Genomic DNA, 18053 nt, shown 5'->3' with positions numbered 1-18053 from the left:
CATGATATCAAAAGCAACTCTTTGAGCCTAAACACCTGCTGTTAATGTTGAAAATGGATTTATCACCACAAGGTTTAAATTATGCAGGCATGTCGATTTTTGACTATTCAAAATTCCCTGTCAGCTCATCAGAGCGTGAAATGAGCTCTTTCATTTGAACAGCAGCAACAGTAGCAGCAGCAGCAGAAGCGAGGAGTGCTTTGAAAGAGCCAACATACAAATCAATTGTCAGTGAGAACTCTCCCTGCCAACCTCCAGCAATTAGTCTGCTTACATGTACAGGATGTGATGTGGAGGCAGTCCAAGAGATTGGCCCCGTTAGGCTTTGTTTCAGGTGTGTGAGGAATAACCTGCCCTCTGATCATAAAACCACTGACATGTGCAGAGACAGGATCCCATCTGCAGTTCAAGCTGTGTGATACTTTAACTCGGCAGTGTGTGCACATATAGGTGCGTTTGCTTGACCAGGTTGTAAAAATAACTTTTGAACTCAAGTGGCACCCATTGCACATTAAACCTCTCTCAATCTGTGTTGTTGTCTGTACTTGTTCTTGTGAAATGTCATCAGTAACAGGTAAACTTTTTCTCCAATTTGGTCCACATCAAGCCAAGTATGGTTCAGCCTGGAAGTGTTCTTGCACTGCTGATTGAGGATACTTTGGGACTATCCCAGCATGCATTTCATATCAATAAACAGTGATGCTGGAGGATATGAGCCAGATTTACAACTGTTATAATTTTCATTCTGCAAATGTTTTGTGCCACCAAATTGAGTTTGAAAAATTTTTTGTTAGGTGAGAATTTTTTTTTTTTTTTTTTTTAATTTTTACCTTTATTTTACCAGGAAAACCTCATTGAGATTAAAAATCTCTTTTGCAAGAGTGTCCTGGCCAAGACAGGCAGCAACATAAAGTTTCAAACAAACAACATAAAAAACAGATCTATCACAACCTCGAAAATATTTAAATCATGAATACAATTACAATAAATGAGAACATAAAAATACAACCTTAAAACATGCTAGAATTGGAGAAGCAATTTGAAGCATTCAAAACCTCCTTGCAAGCACCCTGATATTGGCAGATAGATTATGAGCCAGAGATGACAGAGTTCCTGCAGCAAAGCTTTAAATCTGCCCAGATAGACTATTGACTGTAATTTTAACTCATTTAAATTAACCATTCAGATTTCAAAATTGTGGTCAATTTATCAAAAAATAATGCTTACTTGAAAATTTGTCCCAATGTTTTTAGAGATATGAGGGATTAGGAGTTCTGTATAAAGAGAAAGCTTTTGGATGTTTCCCATCCAACGAATTTATTTTGGCAGCCCAACCAGAATAGAAATAACCAAATGAGAAACTGTCATTTCAGGGCACTTTGCAGATGATGTCTGGTTTGATCAAGTTAAGATTATTCCATTGTACTGCAGCAGAATAAAGAAATGGGTTTTTCTTGTCACATTCTTAAAAAGAAACAGTATAACATGTGCTGGACTAGCCCTTGTGGAAAAGCTCACTTTCTCTCCCCACATTTTCTGTGTGCTGATGGACTATATACGAAAAACAAAGGGAACTTTTTCACTCTCTTTTCCCTAAATTAAAAATCTGCATACCTAACTGTATGGAACTCATTGGAATAATTGTTATGTAAGGTAACAAGAGGTCAGGGACTGCTATGGCACTAAAAACTGATTTGGTGGCATGCCATGACAGAATGAATGTTAACTGATAGCGGAAACAATGACTTTTATAAAGACACTGGCAAAAGACACTGTATTTAATGGCTGATACCCAATCCATTTAACAAGGTCAGTGTCAGTGCCAATAACAATCCACAATGTCAGATTGGTACATCCCATAATGCCAATTAAAGGCAAAATGCCCAAAACAATCTTTAAAAAAAATTCCATTACATAGATTGTCCACCAGAGACACTGACAGGTTGAATTACCAACTATAAAGTGTCCCTCACATTGTATATGTCCCCAGTTCATGTCCTGGTGACAATTCTTTTAGAAAAAAGAATAATGAAAAAATAGGGATCCTTTACCAAAAATGTTTGTTCATGTTGCAAAAACTATCAGTCTCTAGCTCCAGCTAGTTTTTTTCAAACAATTTAATCAAGGTCATAATAAAGTTGAACTTCTTCTCATTTACTAGCCATTTCAATCTCCTGAAATGGTCAAATTCAGCATAGGTACATGGATTAAAGTTTTAGTTACCCTTATTAATTACTTTTGTGCATTTTGCTACTTATTCTCTAAGAGGTTAGGTGGAAGCAGATTGAAGGTGACCTTGAACCAGAGCTCCAGCTAGAAAATGAAGAGCTAAATAATTTGAAAATGTGGCTTTCCTGTATCTAAAATATGCTAATCATTTTTATTTATCTTGAAACTCAGGTGTCTGTCTGAACTTCTTTTTCAGAACTAACAAGAATAGCTTCTGCCTTTCAGAAATGAATGGATTATAAAGTGTTCACATTCAGAACAGCCTCACAGAGAGACTGTATGTGTTTGACTACAGATTTGGCTTGCTGAGACACCAGTAAAGTCCAAGTACAGCAAGACTGTCTTCAAATCAATAACAAGCAATAAAAAGAAAAGAAAACCAGAAGCCCTGCCCTGCGGGACTCCGCACTCAGTAGTTCTTGATTCAGATAGCATTATGTTTTCAACAACTTGTGTGCAATTTGAGGGAAAGGATTGAACCTTTTTTAAACCTTCTCAGCTATGTCTCATAACTCTAAGTATCAAAAGCTTTTTTGTAAATCTAACACAATTATACATATACATACTATATTATTATATACATATAAAATAACTCGTAAAAACAAAGCCAGTAGCAAAAATCTCTGCTTTAGTTAAATCTGCAGTACTGGGACCTTATCATGTAGCCTCACTGATTTCTATGTGACACTCCAAACATTCAAACCTCAAATGGACCATTGGACAGATAGTATGGTGAAAGGCTGTTTGTTATTGAGAAGGCTATGATAGCCTGCATGCATGCTAACACTTCCACATGCACTATGTTCAGAGACAGAGCCTTTAGCATTATCACTAACATAATAATCTGTGATGTAGGAAAAAAACAAGATATATACACATTAAATGGCTTATTTAGACCTTGCAGGGAATATGTATACTACCCTGCTTCCAAAGCAAATAGAGGGGATACATACTGGGTGACTGCATACACCTGAAAATCATGGCATCTACTTGCATTATCTCAAGCAGCAGGTCTAAAACTAAACTAACCAATAATTTTAATCAACTTCTATTTGTTTGAAGTTACTTATCACTTAAAGCATATGCTTACATAATTTGAGCATGTAGCTCTGGTGCCAAAAGTCTACTAAGGACAAATGGATATTTTGGTTTCTGTGATATAGCACTTGAGAGCTAAGTTGATCAAAGGCCAATCAGGGCGCTCAACCACCTCTGATCATCAAAAACCCTTGAGATATGAGATGTCTGCAAGGATCTTGATAACATCAGTCTTTGTAGATTGAAATCAAGTGACTTCAATATGAGTTGCATTAAGAGGATTTTGATTGCTAAATACTGTTGATGAAAGATAAAATCACCAAAACATTACTTTTTCTTAATTTCATATCTCAGCATTAAAGACAATGACCTGTTTCCTCTCACAGATATTTGGGGATTAATGCTGATTTGAAGTTGAACTGCTCAGAAAATCACTGCAGTATGATGGATATCTTTGTATTGTAGCCTTTAAGAGTAACTTAATACCAGGCTTCAGACTCATGTGTCAAAACATTAGGGTCTATAGTGGACTTTGACATTGAGTTTTATATTATATCCATTATACAGTCCATTTTATGGTCTTGTCTTGTCATATTACTAGTGTACTAGTATAACTAGTATATCATTTTGCCTTTTTCACATACAGAAAATGCAAATGAAGCACTGATTATTCTTTAACACGATTAATTAAACAAGAAATGTAACTCTAAACTTTTTGGAGGAAAAATCAAAGTTGATCCATCTTTGAGGACTTCATATCTGTTTGCGGTTAAAGAACTGCAGCCTCTTTCTGTTCTGTACAGTAAAGCTCCCCTTGCTGCGTGAAGTTCATCCAGATGTGACCTCGTGGCAGTGCAAAGCACTACAGGCATTCTGAGGCTGCCAATATTCTCAATGACAGGCTTGTTTGTTAACATTACACATATTAGATTTAAGAATTCGATTTAGAAGATTTGAGAAGATTTTTTTAATACACTTTAATGTTACAATGTTGCTTGCACTATTACACAGCATAATGCTAAATGCCTCATACTGCATGCATTAAATGCTCCACTGAGGCAAAAATCTGTCCATAATTACAGAAAGACCATAGAGTGCATCCTGTTGTTCAGTGAAGCCATATGATGTGTGCAGATCAGCATTAACTGTGTGTGTACCGTGTATTCTGCATGTGTGAGTGGGTGTGTTGTTGTGTATGTCTGTGGCATAAAATGTACATATATGTGAACCAAGTCTGTGTGTGTGTGTGTGTATGTGCATGTTAATGTGTTGCAGTTTTAAGGATACAGTACATTTTTTAAAATTTATTAACGTGTGTGAAATTATAGTGTTTATACTATCGTGCATGTCCATCACAACAGTTTTACATGTTGTGTCTGTGTCTATGTGTAAGCGTGTCTGCGTGTTGTGCATGTCTGCCTGTCAAAGCTGTTTTTCATGCCATATGTTGATGTGTGTGTGTTTGTGTGTGTGTGTGTGTATGTGTGTGTGTACACAATGTTTTAGAGTTGAAAGCAATCACAATGATGCTGGTTTGGAAGTCTAGCAGCAGCTCTCAGGTCTTTTATACAGCTGCTGTTTCCTTTAACACACTCTCAACCAGGCTGACAACCACTGCTCCCCTAACTGCCACACAGCCTGTCTGACACACGGCCGACAGCGTTAATAAAGTACCTGATAATTTATGCATCACTTATGGTAGTGACCTCATGCCACTATGACACCTCCCGTGTGGTTGTATGAAATATGACTATAGTGTAGTCTTAGTTTCTTGAACTTCTAATTTACTCCTTGTGGTTCATTTGTAACAAATCAGTGTGAACACGAACCTGATCAAAAACTTTTTGTCTTCTTTGGTCTGGACCAACACTACAGATGTGAAAGTGACAAAGTAAAACATATTCCTCCGCCGATAAAATATCCATCACCTGCTGCTGGACTTGGCCTTTCCTTTCTATAGTCACAACATACACCATTGCTGATCTATTAATATTAAGTATTGTATGGCAAAGTTCCACTGGCCAACACTTTGTCACACTTACACTTAAACTAACTTTCATCAAAACCATGCTGTGTGGGTGCTGTGCCTTTATTTGTTATATGAAATACTGTATGCTACTGAAGATAAAGAGATGTCTATGTACTGTATAACTCATCACTACATTACATGCAAGAACACATAAAATAATGGGGAGCACTGGCGCTATAGTTTGGATCCTGAAGTAAAGATTTAGATTTTAACTGCAGGTTTCCCACACACAGTGGAGACTTTGTTAGAAACCTTTCCCCCCACTCACTCCTTTACCTTCTGTCACTAAGCAGTATCCTTTTCATCACTGCACTCTAATATGCCTATTTATCATTTTTCACTCAAACCCGCATCTTTCCCCTGAATATGCTCAAAAACCTGGATTGGCAAAGTGAACAACGACCAATGTAAGGGTATGGAAGCCTATGGCTGTCAATGTTAAAATGAAATTATTGAATCACATTGAAATTACATTTTCCATTTGTGTATGCATAATGTAGGAGAAAAATACCTTTTTTAAATCCAATTATCATTTTTGAAAATGCATAATTACTCATTTTCATTTTCAGTGTGATCCAAAGAATAACACCGCCATAAATATGATGTGCAACCTAAACTTGAGAATGAAACTGTAATTTTTACTTTTGCATTTGAATTTGAATTATGCTAATAATTGTTATATTATGCTAATTTCTAATGAAAACGTCCACATTTATAGTTTTTTTTTATAGTTGTCAATTTCATAATGGTTGACTGTAATAAGCTAAAATGAAGACATCAAGTTTAGAATGCACATTGTTTTCTAGTATGAAAATTAAAATGAAAAGTAAATTTCATATTCAGTTGCATTATCATAATGGCCTTGTTAAGTCATAATGACCATAATAAACTGAAAATTACAGTATATGTCAATGGAGTTTTCATTTTGGCAGTTATTCAATTTCAATCGAGACAATAAAAATGGAGATTAGATTTTAAAATAAGTTTAATTTGTCTATAATACACACACAAGTGGAAAATTAATTTGCCATTTGATTAAATGATTTAATTATAATATTGGCAGTCATAGACTTCCATACAGTTAAATAAATGTTGCATTTATTTCACGAGACAAAATCCAAAGTTAAAAAAAATAATGATTGTGGTAAAATGATAGTTGTATAAATCTCTGTAATAATGGAATCAGAGGGATTATTTAAAATATAAACCCTAACTGATGTGCAAACCTTCTGAAATATGTAATCGTTTTTAATGTCCTCCTTCAATTCCATGTGAAATTCAAAATTGCACACATACATACAGTACGTTTCCAGTCTGCAAGTTGATACTGAAATGTTACAAAAATGAATGGAAATCACTAGCTGCCTGAAGACAGAGTGGGTAGGAAAAGCTAAAAATGTAAAACAAATGTCTTAAGCCTTGGAAAAGAGCTGGCAGTTATGTGAAGTGAAACAGAAATAGCAGCAAACATGACAAAATACCAGTAAAGTCCCCCAAGGGTGGAGTTTAGGACTAGAAGCTGGAACTGGGTCAAAGATTAGAATTAAGGTCAGGTTTACGTTAAGGTATGGTAAAGGGTATTTTAGAATTGAATTAGAGTTAAGAAAGTCCTCATAAGAAAGACAGACCATAAGATGAAAACCCTTAACTAAGGAGTGTGGTAGTAGAAGGCAGCAGTTGACAGAGAGGGGGGGAAGACAGAAAAGTTAGACTCGCTCCATTTAGACCTTGGTCCATACTTACAGTGTAATTATGATTGGTCACAGTCACCAGCTGCCCATTGTCTGTGTAGTAGGTCTCTGTGAAGTCTGGACCTAAAAGCTCCCTGTGAAAGAAAAAGAGAAGAGGGGAGACAAAGGTGATGGGTGATTAGATAAGATTTAACTTTAATAATCCCAGTGGAATTTGGTAGCAGCAGGTAGAAATGGGACAGAGCAAAGAAAAACACTGTCAAAGACCATGATCACAACATCTTTAGCAATTTTAGGTGCCTATTTCTGATCATTTTTATTGACAAATTGTATTGCACAGTGCCTTTGTACTCTACCAAACTAGTGTTTATCCATCTGTGGCATCTTGCTTTTTTTGTTTGCTTTTGCTCTCCAGTTGGGTTAAAGTGCCATATGGCAGTGATTGTTTCTGCCCAGTCTTGTTCCGTCTACAGCTAATGTTATGATATAATAAACAGCACCAGGCTGGGAGTGCCATGGCTAAAAGGGTAGATTTTGTCTTCTTAGTTAGCTAATAAAATTAGCTGATGACATTAGCTAATGGCATTAGCTAGGCCAGTTAAGTGATTGACAGCAGCTGACTGTGAGGTTGCCTAGCAATGACAAAGGACGTTTCCTGAAATACTTCTTGTGCAGAACTCTAAGGGCAGAGCGGTTAACCTCAGATTTTCAAGGCTACAGTCATATGAGAACAGTAAATTAGGATAAAGCAAAATTGGAAAAACTGTAGGGCTGCCCCCGACCAAAGATTTTCCTCATTGACTAAATAATTAATTAATATCATAAATGTGGGACCACTAATTGACTAATGGCTTGAATTAATGAGTATTAAATATATGTATTTTTAGGGCATCACAAAACGGTTTGAGCTCCAGGGCTGAATAAGTAACATTGTTAACATTCTGCTACATTACAGAGAAATACAAAACCGAATGAAGCCAAATAGTGTAACTTCATTGGTTGCCTCGGTCGGGTGTCACCACGTGTCACCACTTCCTGTATCAGTTGTTTCAAATTAAAAGCCCTCTAGCGTTTCATACACGGTCCAGCCATATACTAGGTTTTGACCTAATTTTGGCAAGGCGCAGCTCCCGAATGGACTTTGAGGGGTTTCCTGTGACTAACCCACCAATGAAAACTTAGTTGACTAAGACTCTTCTCATTGACTATTAGGGGGAAATCCTAGAAAACTCAATGACTTAAGTTTTTGTTCTTACCTATATGTGTTACACTATCTTTCTTCAGAATAAATATTCTGAAAAGAAACACTTCTGGTGTAATTCAACAATCCATCAGGGCAGAAAAGTGCAGAAAACACCCCTTTATGTGGTGACACTTTTAAGTATGCTGCCTCTCTGGTCCTTCCCAATCAGGGATGTTACTGCAGGTGTTTTCCATTATCTGTCAATAACAAAACAACCATTTCAATGTCACTCAGTGGGGTTTGCCCAGAACTGTGACAAGACTTAAGTTCGAAATGTGCATAGTGCAACTATTAGAGTTTGGATTTCCTCTTTAAAGGGAAACCCCACCAAGTTTTTACACAGAAAGGTCAGTTTACTTATCAAGAAAGTCAAGTCAAGTACAACTTGAACTATGAGAAAATAAAGGCTGCATCAAACAGGCAGGGTGGGTCTAACAAAAAACTGCTATTAGTTGCATTATGGGAAATAAAGGATCCAGCAATTTTGGAGCTAGTCCCATTCTAGGGTCCTAAAGTCACAAAGTCTTAACTCTGTGGCTTCATTTAGACCATTCTTTTTTAAATCTGTCTGTCGTGAGTCCCCAACTTTGGAGGAGTACAATATTAAATTGCTGGAGTACCAGTTTAAAATGATATGAGGTATAAGGCCATTTAAGACCCAAACTGTCCAATATCAAGGATTAATCTTAGTTTAATTTTTCACACTCTAGCTGGCAGACATGGCTGAATAGTTGAAAAAAGAATTCAAACAGAATGTTGCACGCTACATTCAACCAATGGATTACATGGTTAAGGAAATTCTACAACCTCTTGGGCTCATCCTGATCCTGAGTACAATAAACAGACAACACCCAATTGTCATAAATATGTGTGACAGACACTGTGAGCTCCTTTACCATCACCATGCAAGCTGTGAGTGATGACAGTAATTGCCTGATGTATGAGAACTTGTTCTATCTCATAACCACTTTTGCCTCCTGAATCTCATCTCTGAAGAAAGTGCAAAGTCAGATAAAGCTTCAATAATATTCATAGCTTCTTTCTTTGTTGGTGAGCTTGATTGCAAAAAGCATTATCTCCTACAAATTAATTGTTGGATCAGCAGGACTGGAGTCTTTCATGTTGATGGAGTTGGGTATTGATAACAAAGAGAGACGGAGAAGGAAAAAATATCCAAATGTATCGTGATTGTATCAAATTTGACTCATCTTTTAGTTACTTTTCTCATGCAAATCCTTATCTCATGCAAACTTAATCTTAATCTTTTTCTTTATACGTACACTTTTGTTGCTGCTCTGCTAAAAGATGGCTTGCAGAGCGCTGCAAAAGATAAAGAAAAGAGATTACTGTTTGATGTCCCTGGAAAGAAGGTCACCTTACAACAAAAATGCACTGGCTCTATTTTAGCCAGCAGGAGAGAAAGGTGACATTTGTCATGTCTGGGGACATTAGAGTCGGTTGTCAAATGCCAAGACGTCCCTGGACTAACGCTTCAGTGTTACAGATGTATGGATCAGTGCTACCATGAAGACATCTGGCCTTATTCAGCCTCTGTGTGTGGCTGAATTACTGACCAGGCAGGAGACACACTCTGGCAGCAGATCCCTGAGCAGAAATGGGCAAATGGAAGACAGACATGAAAAGATGAGCCCAATCTCCATTTGGTCCCGGGGGCCCCATTGTATTATTCATTGAGGGGGATCGTAATGGAACATAATCCAGCTTTCTCACCCCTTTTACTGCAGACAATTTGCTCTGCTATATAAAAAGACTATCTTACGTGGCAGTCCTTGAAAGTTAATTCGATTGAAGCTGGAGTACAGACAGTACTGTGTGAAATTCAACTCCATCTTATTCAGGACAGTATTTACACAGCATTTTCATCAAAGGGAATGAGAAGAAAAAGCTGATTGCTTTTCATGGCAGGTCACCGTCTTTCAAGCTGCCAGGGTAGTGTAAAGACAAAGATCACAGTCAAATATCTCCAATGGTTTAATTAAAAACTGGCAAAGGGTGTGATTAGCACTGCGAAACCTTGAAACTCTGCAAACGCTGGACAAAATGTTCACCTACGACGACCACCTGCTGTATATGGTAACTGACCTTTGAGCTTGACTGAAGCAACACAACACACAGCATAGATCACTGTGTGTGATCAGTGTAGAAGTGTGTTGGATGTTAATACAAAGTTTACAATAAACTATTACTATTGCACTTCAGCAATTCAGCAATGCTGCGTCTTACACAGATGTGCAAAGGAACGACATGAAAGTACTAGCTAGAATGCAAACTGTGTTGAATGAGTTGAGTTCTATTTTTGTGGTTTCCCACCAATGGTTGTTTCAGTTACAGTATGATAACATTGTACTCATCAAAGAAATTGCATAGATCTGGAAAAATGGAAGTATCACTTAACATATTTCCAATGGGGCAACAAACGGGAGCAGTCAGACGATCAAACATGTCATAAATAGACTGACAGTTTAGTCATATTATCCAAACCACTTTATTTGAATCTCAGCAATGAAATTGATGAGTTCAATGCCAGCGATCCATCTTGACATGATGAATGGAACGGATGTAGGTAACAGTGCACGCTTTCGTACAGTCTTTTCTATAAAGCATTCATGGTGTTGCACTCAGTTGTTCACCACATAAAAAGTGACGGAGGTAGTTATATGAAAAATGAAAAAAGATAGTTTGAGAGTTCAAATCCTGTCTACTTTCACACAGTTGTTACTGTCTGTTGTGGCAATTTAGGAAAGTTGTTGAACAGAGTCCCCCCTAATTCCACCACCGGAAATGGGACTTGAGATGCAGTTAGATGATACAACAAGCTTTTTGTTTGAAATTTACTGAGGCTTTCACTGTAAAAGAAAGGGGATAACACTCTTTTAAAGCATGTCAGCGTAAGAAATAAGACAAAACAGTGTTGAGAGATTTTGTGTTTTTTAATGCCGCTATCCTAGTTTTTATAGTGTTACCAATATATTACTGTCTGTGTGTAGCTACATGTTTACAAGAGTGAGAGAATTTTGACACTGGGACCAGAATGAATCAGTGTTGATGGTCAATGTATGTGATTTGTGAGTTGTAGAGACTGTGTGTTTCTAGTCCTGCTGTTCAACTCCATTTCTGTACTTCATTTGTACCAAAACAAATGACCTTTAGTGGAAATGAGATGCACAGAATGAGAATGACAAAATTGAAATGCAAATGATGTTTTATATTGATAGAGGCTATTTTGGGGCGACATAAAAGACCATATCTCAGGTCCACTACGTTGTGTCACATTGCTCGAATTAAGCAAATGTTTCTGAGAAAAAACACTATAGTTCAGTGTTTCCCTTACAATTGTACAGGCCTGGTGGGCCACCGGGCCAACGAGAACCCCCACCAGGCCAAAGAATTGCCAAAAATATTTGAATGCCAAAAATAACACCAAATATCCATTCATTCAGAAATCAATAATTGCATGCATTTGGGAGCCTCTGTGCTGTTCCAAAATGTGAGTCAACCTCTATGTCTTTGCCTGGGAAACTCTTGATGTGATGCAAGTGCCACTGCTATCAGAGTCCCTTTTAAATGACTGCAGAGCGAGAGTGTATGGGATGCAGGTTAGCTAACGTGAGCATGGCACCGCCAAAAAAGAGAAAAAGCTCTAGCACGGTTAACAGACAAACAAATATATCAACGTTTTTCTCCAAAACTCTGGAGTTAAGCAAAAATACAGAAGTAGAAGAAGTGAGAGGGGCAGCTTATTTTTATGCAATTAATGCAGCTTATTATGTCATCCTCTTCTTGTGACCACTTTGTTTTAAGTCTTGAATATACAGAGCAAACAAAAATTTGAATGAAAATATAAACTGCAGACCACCTATTGTGCCACGTGACCGAAGCTGACCGCACAAATATGCCTTGTCCCTCTAGGGTTTTTTCTGTGCGTACCACCAGGCCTGAAAAAAATTCTAGGGGAAACACTGACTGCTGGTACAAAATTGAGTACCTACTCTCCAGAAAATGTGATGATTTGATGATTTAAATTAAGTTTTTCAACCTCATTGAATTATTCTTGTGGTTTATTCTTCTTCGTTTTCTCTTCTTGATGGATAGAAACCCCCAACTCTATGAGACAAGTAGTGTGCAGATCTCACTCTGCCAAACCCTATCGTCTACCATGAATGCTCATTAAAAAAGTGCCAGTGGATGTGGAACAACTCATCAGCAGCCCTGATACTGAATAATTACACAAACACACCCAGCTTTTTTCTCTCCCTTGGTGCATCAGCTGCAAAGCCACACAGTGTAGCTGGGGTCAAACCGCTGTGCTACTTCCAAGAATAAAAGTAATGGGTTCTTTTCGAGGGAGAAGGAAAGCAGACAGGCAGCCTGGCTTTGGTGTGCTGATATCATTTGCTCTAATGAGCAAGCCGAGAGGATAAAAAGCTGGACACAGCAGTAGTGTATGTGTGGATGTTCTGTGGAGGTGCTGTGTTTTTATACCCATGATCTTTCCTCCTTTTGGCTTCTGGTTGGTTAGTCAAGCTTCTGTATCATGGTTAAACAAGCTATAGGAGAAATCACAAGGGGAGGAGAGAAGAGGAGCAAATACAGTGGATAGAGGTCTGAGTAAGAGAAAGGATTGATGTTACTGTCAGAGGTAAATGGAAAATACAGTGAGGTAGTTCTCAGATCTCATGCTACAAAGATGTTGCTGCAAGGAAAATACTGATTTCCAATAAAGCAGCAACAAGAGCAAAAACTACAGGCACCTTTATGGTCAAGGTTTGGATGGGTTTTGATTAATTTCCAAGAGCGCAATTTCTTAAAATTGGTATTTTGGTAAATTGGTTTGGTATCTCCAATTAATAGCCCCAAAACCAAGGATATTCAATTTATGGTGACATAAAATAGAGAAAGGAGGGCAATCTCAAGCATTTGAGAAGCTGGAACCATTGAAAGTTTGGCTTTTTTCTGAAAACAAGGCTTAAAGCATACCGTGTAACTTCTGAAGGAAGAAACAACACAATCCTCTTACAAATAAAAAGACTGTACTGTATAAGCAATAAAACAAACCGCTTCTCAGTTCAATACGCTCAGGTTTTGCTGCTGCACCCTTACTTGGTCTGCTACGAACAGTAGCATATGGTGGCTGTTAGCCAGTTAATAATGAGCCAGTGAGTAGATTTTTAAGGTTGGTTCTTGTATCGGAGAAAAGTTTATAAAAGTCTGGTTATATCTTACTTGAGTCAATGACTGTAATACTTATTTCTTTAAGTGCAACAAAACCCACCAGTAAGGGTTGAGGAATTCATCAAAACACCTGTTTAAAAATCTTGATATGAATTTGCAGAAATGCAACATCTTTGACTGCTCTGCCCGCAACCAACTCCTGGTCCCATCTTCATCCACAGCTGATATGTTTTTCACAGCCATAGAGAGCTCATTAGGCTAATAGCAAAATTTTACAAATGAGCTAAAAATGAAAGCTAACTGTAGCTGTTTAGCTTAATTGCTGTGTATCCTAGAAATTTGGTGAGTTCTTGTAGACTTTGACGCCCTGTCTGACTTTACCAGTGGCACCTGCTAAGCAGTGAATGTCTTCACATTTGCATTTACAGTCAAAAGTTTGCACACCTTCTCATTCACTTGAATGAGAGAGTGTGTCCAAACGTTTTTGATAGAAGAAATCCAATCCTAACAAGTGATGAAGTCATAATGGACTATAATACATTTTACAATACTTGTAAAACAACAAGACTAAAATCCAGGTTGTTTAAAAAAAGATTATTTTTTCAGTACCAAGCTTTACTTGTTCTTTTAGGGTATTTTCACTTGGTGTGTTCTGGCAGAATTAGACATTTGAAAACAACAGGATGGGCGGAACACCACAAATATAAAAAGACAGACCCAAATGTCACTAGTCAACAACACACAGACCTCACCTCTGTCTGTAACGAAATGTGAGATAAAGAGGCTCTCTACCATCACCAGACTCCATGAGAAAACACAGCCAAATGCAACCAGTGTTACAGCTGTCTAAACACAAACACATTACATGAAAATAACTAACAGTTAATGGTTAAAATACTCTGCCGTCTGAGAAGGTCTTATTCAACAGACAGGCCAAAGGGCTGCCGGGACTAACAGGGAAACAGGGAATACCAGAGTCAGTGAACGGCTCCATTGAAGTGAAGCTCTTCATTATTGTACTGACCTTACTAAATGGAACTATCACATGCTGAATATTAAATACAGCAAGTGCTTGAGGTGTAGTTGCTCTCAAATGAAGCTCTCTGGAGGGTTTCTAACAACAGAATCATACAGTTTTTATGGCTGTGAGAAGAGCCTAAACTGTTCTTTGTCCAGGACAGAATATGTGCTGACTTTTGCCTCCTACTGCCAAAAACCAGAGAGACAGAACTTCTTGCTTCCTTATCTGTATGGTTGCACTCGGATGCTCTTTATAGCTCCATAGAGAATGGATTTTTAAGGATGGAGAAGGAGAATGTGTCTTTGATAGTATCCATGGTGATATCCTGGGGATCAGACAACATTTTCTGGTTCACTGATAAACCTACGTGAAGATCAGTTAAACATTCATGGCTGACAACGGAGATCAGAGTCTCCAGGGACCATTGATTATCACTGGTGTTGTGAGAAAACCTTGTTTTTCTTGACTGCTTTTCAGGAGTCATGAGTGGCTTTGTTTTCAGCTTGATGATGAAGTATTTTTAAATTTATATAAGGAGTTTGTTTAAGTACTTGAACAGAAGGGGCTGTAGAAAGGTCTAAATCATGTAATCCTGTGACCGAGGTAAAACATGATAAACTTATTAAAGTATTAGAACATGTTCGCAGACCTAGTCCGCCAGGTGGTGGATTAACCAGAACTGTCAAACCATAACCCTTGCCCTTACACAAGAAGTCAACATTGTAACACCCCATTAAATGAATAGTTTGACATTTTGGGAAACATGCTTATATTTGCTTTCTTGCTGAAACTTGGATAATAGATCTAAATGACCTGCCAGTATGTTAGCTTAGTTTAGCATAAAGACTGGAAACATGGGGAAACAGCTAGCCTGGTTCTGTACAAAGAAAATGAAATCCGTCTAGCAGCACCTCTAAAACTCACTAATGAACATGGTCTATCTTGTTTAATCTGCTCAAAAATTAAATGTAAAAACAACTATTTGTGTTTTTACAAGGGGTTATGTGCTGAATTATTTCTTGGCCAGGAATAGTGACTCCCTGGAGTCTCCTCTGTTTGTAATACAGTGACAACTAAACTCCGGGAAGTCACAGTGCCTAGCCAAGAAATATTCCCACACATAACCCCTCATAAAACCATGGACAGAGCCAGGCTAGCAGTTTCCCCTGTTTCCAGTCTTTATGCTACGCTAAGCTAACCAGCTGCCAGCCTCAGTTTCATATCGAACGGACAGATATGAGGAGTAGTATTGATCTTCTCGTCTAACTCTCTGCAAAAAAGTGCATAATCGTATTTCCCAAAATGTCGAACTATTCATTTAAACAAATACTGCCTCTAACAGGGTGCCAATCATTGTGAACTTAACCTTGTTAAAAATGCTGTTAACTCAAAATGCATCTGGGAAATTAACACAAAGAAAACTTGATGTAAATAGAGGAAAAGGATGTGAAACCGTAACATATACTTACAATTATACTTTAAACACAATGGGGTAAAAGCTACTGGGACTTAAATGAGGGAAATGATATGTGGAAACACATAAAATTAATTACTTTGTCATTCTCCAATATACCAGCAATATGACATCATAACTGACCAGTAAGAGAACTGACATTTGTTATAAAGTTAAGCTATATAAAGGAGCATCATGACAAATACCATGCACAAGACAGTACTGAAGCACCAATAAAGGGTAAAATGTGTGCTCAGTGTGGATTGTTTGCCACAAACACACTGAGAAAAGACAAACAATACAAAAACTATAAAAACATGCACACAAGAAGGCCAGACACTGGGCCAACCCCGTTAGCCTACAGGTAAGTAACAAAGCTTACAGACCTTTAATAAAAATAATCTCTCCAGCAGTACACTCATGATAGGTCAGGGTAAGGGATACAAGGAAAAATATGTAGGCATGACACCCATGACATTTAGAATATATTTTTGTTGACTGGAAGTGCTTGCTTTTGAATGTCAACATACAGAGAAACAAAGCAAGAAGGTGAAGCCCTAGATGCACAGGAGCCAAATAAAGAGTAGAGACCAAGCAGCTGCAACACCGGATGGACAAACGTGCTTTTGCTGTCCTTAATGTAGAGATCACATTACCTCAAAGTCTTTGCGTTCGGACAGAAGAAGCTGTCATGAAGTGAATGTGATCAAATTGCTGCTTTTCTGAGCTGACATGCATTGACACTGGGAAACATGACAGTGGCATATCTTGGCATGTTGTCAGTCCATAATGACACCACCTATGTGTGTACTTGCAAAAACAATGGATGGTGTGCATTGCCCTTTAAAGCCTTACCAGTAGTGGGGCTAATAATGTTAACATTGAATATGTTTACATGCACACAAATATTCCATTATTATGGAGCCCTGGAAGGGCCATAAAGAGAAAAAAAAAGAATAGGACAGAACTCCCCATGCACAGCCAGTATTTTCAGTCAGGTGCTGGTCGGTCGCAGGAACATATAAGGTGAAAATCAAAATTAACCATCGCATACTGTAATGACTTTACTGTGACTTTATTAACAGCGAACAACGCGTTTCGCCTGTAGCTTCTTCAGGTTCGCTCAAAAAAGTTATTTTGAGGTGTACTTAGATTTTTTAGTTTGGCTCATGTCCCATACACTAACATGGAGGGGGCAGGATTTATGACTTATACTGCAGCCAGCCACCAGGGGGCGATCCAGATGTTTTGGTTTCACTTTTGGGGAGCTGTCATGACTCCATATTTATATATATTCAATGCTCCTGACCCATAACACAACAGGCGCCCATTTTAATGTATAGGACAATATAAACAAGTTATTTTGGGAATTGTTTTGTTGCCTCTCATGGTCTTATAATGTATTTGCCACAATGGGTATGTTGTCTTTGTGAAAAAACGCAGAGAGATGATTTTAAAAATGAGTAATTGGTATTTTAATGTGACAGAGCACGATAGCAACTGGTGAACTGATCAAAGTCTTTGATCAGTTATTTGTAGTGTAGGGAGTAGGCTAAATACAGGAATCACAGAAACTGATAGCTACTTAGCAATATTTGTCATCCATGGCTGCTTGAAAAACAATATGATGGCCACCCTTTGTGGTTGCAGAAGACCTTATATCCGTTGGATGGTAGCAAAACAGGAATATGGATAGGAATATCTGTAGGGCGTAGCCATAGGACATACAGTATGTTGTGGCGACTTTTTACGTTACAGTAATTGCAGTATGCACAGTTGCATGTAAATGGGAATATTAGTGGAATATTCGTTTTCATTAGCCATGTAAACAGCTTAGTAGGAATATTGCCTTTTTTGGAATAAGGGCAAAAACTGGAACATTTTGTGCATGTAAACGTACTCATTGTCCTAAGATGTCAGAGGAAAAGCCATGGAGTTGTGAAAATCAAAGAGTTTTTGAGAACATCAATGACACCTGCAAATTCCCTTAGATGATGAGATATCCTTTGGGCTAAGCTGACATTTTGTCCTGTAAGAGGAAAACTCAAGAGATGTTTAAAATTGTATCTGAGACTTTGAAATAACACATATAAGCCTAAATTTGGAACACCTTATCTTTCATGAACTACTTGATCCAAGTACTGAGAGTCCTGGTT

At 37.8% G+C, this 18053-nt stretch overlaps 1 protein-coding gene across 1 annotated transcript in view; it reads right to left on the bottom strand.

The window, feature by feature from the left end:
* Positions 1-18053, bottom strand: part of adam19a (ADAM metallopeptidase domain 19a) — a 196099-nt gene that overhangs the window by 74226 nt on the left and 103820 nt on the right. The window contains exon 4 of the mRNA XM_042400718.1: positions 7040-7121. Within this exon, the coding sequence (XP_042256652.1) occupies positions 7040-7121 (82 nt within the window). The remainder of the gene's footprint in view (positions 1-7039; positions 7122-18053) is intronic.

The sequence above is a fragment of the Thunnus maccoyii genome, chromosome 22, assembly GCF_910596095.1.
Source record: "Thunnus maccoyii chromosome 22, fThuMac1.1, whole genome shotgun sequence".
NCBI lineage: Eukaryota > Metazoa > Chordata > Actinopteri > Scombriformes > Scombridae > Thunnus > Thunnus maccoyii.
This window is presented reverse-complemented; position numbering and strand designations above follow the sequence as displayed.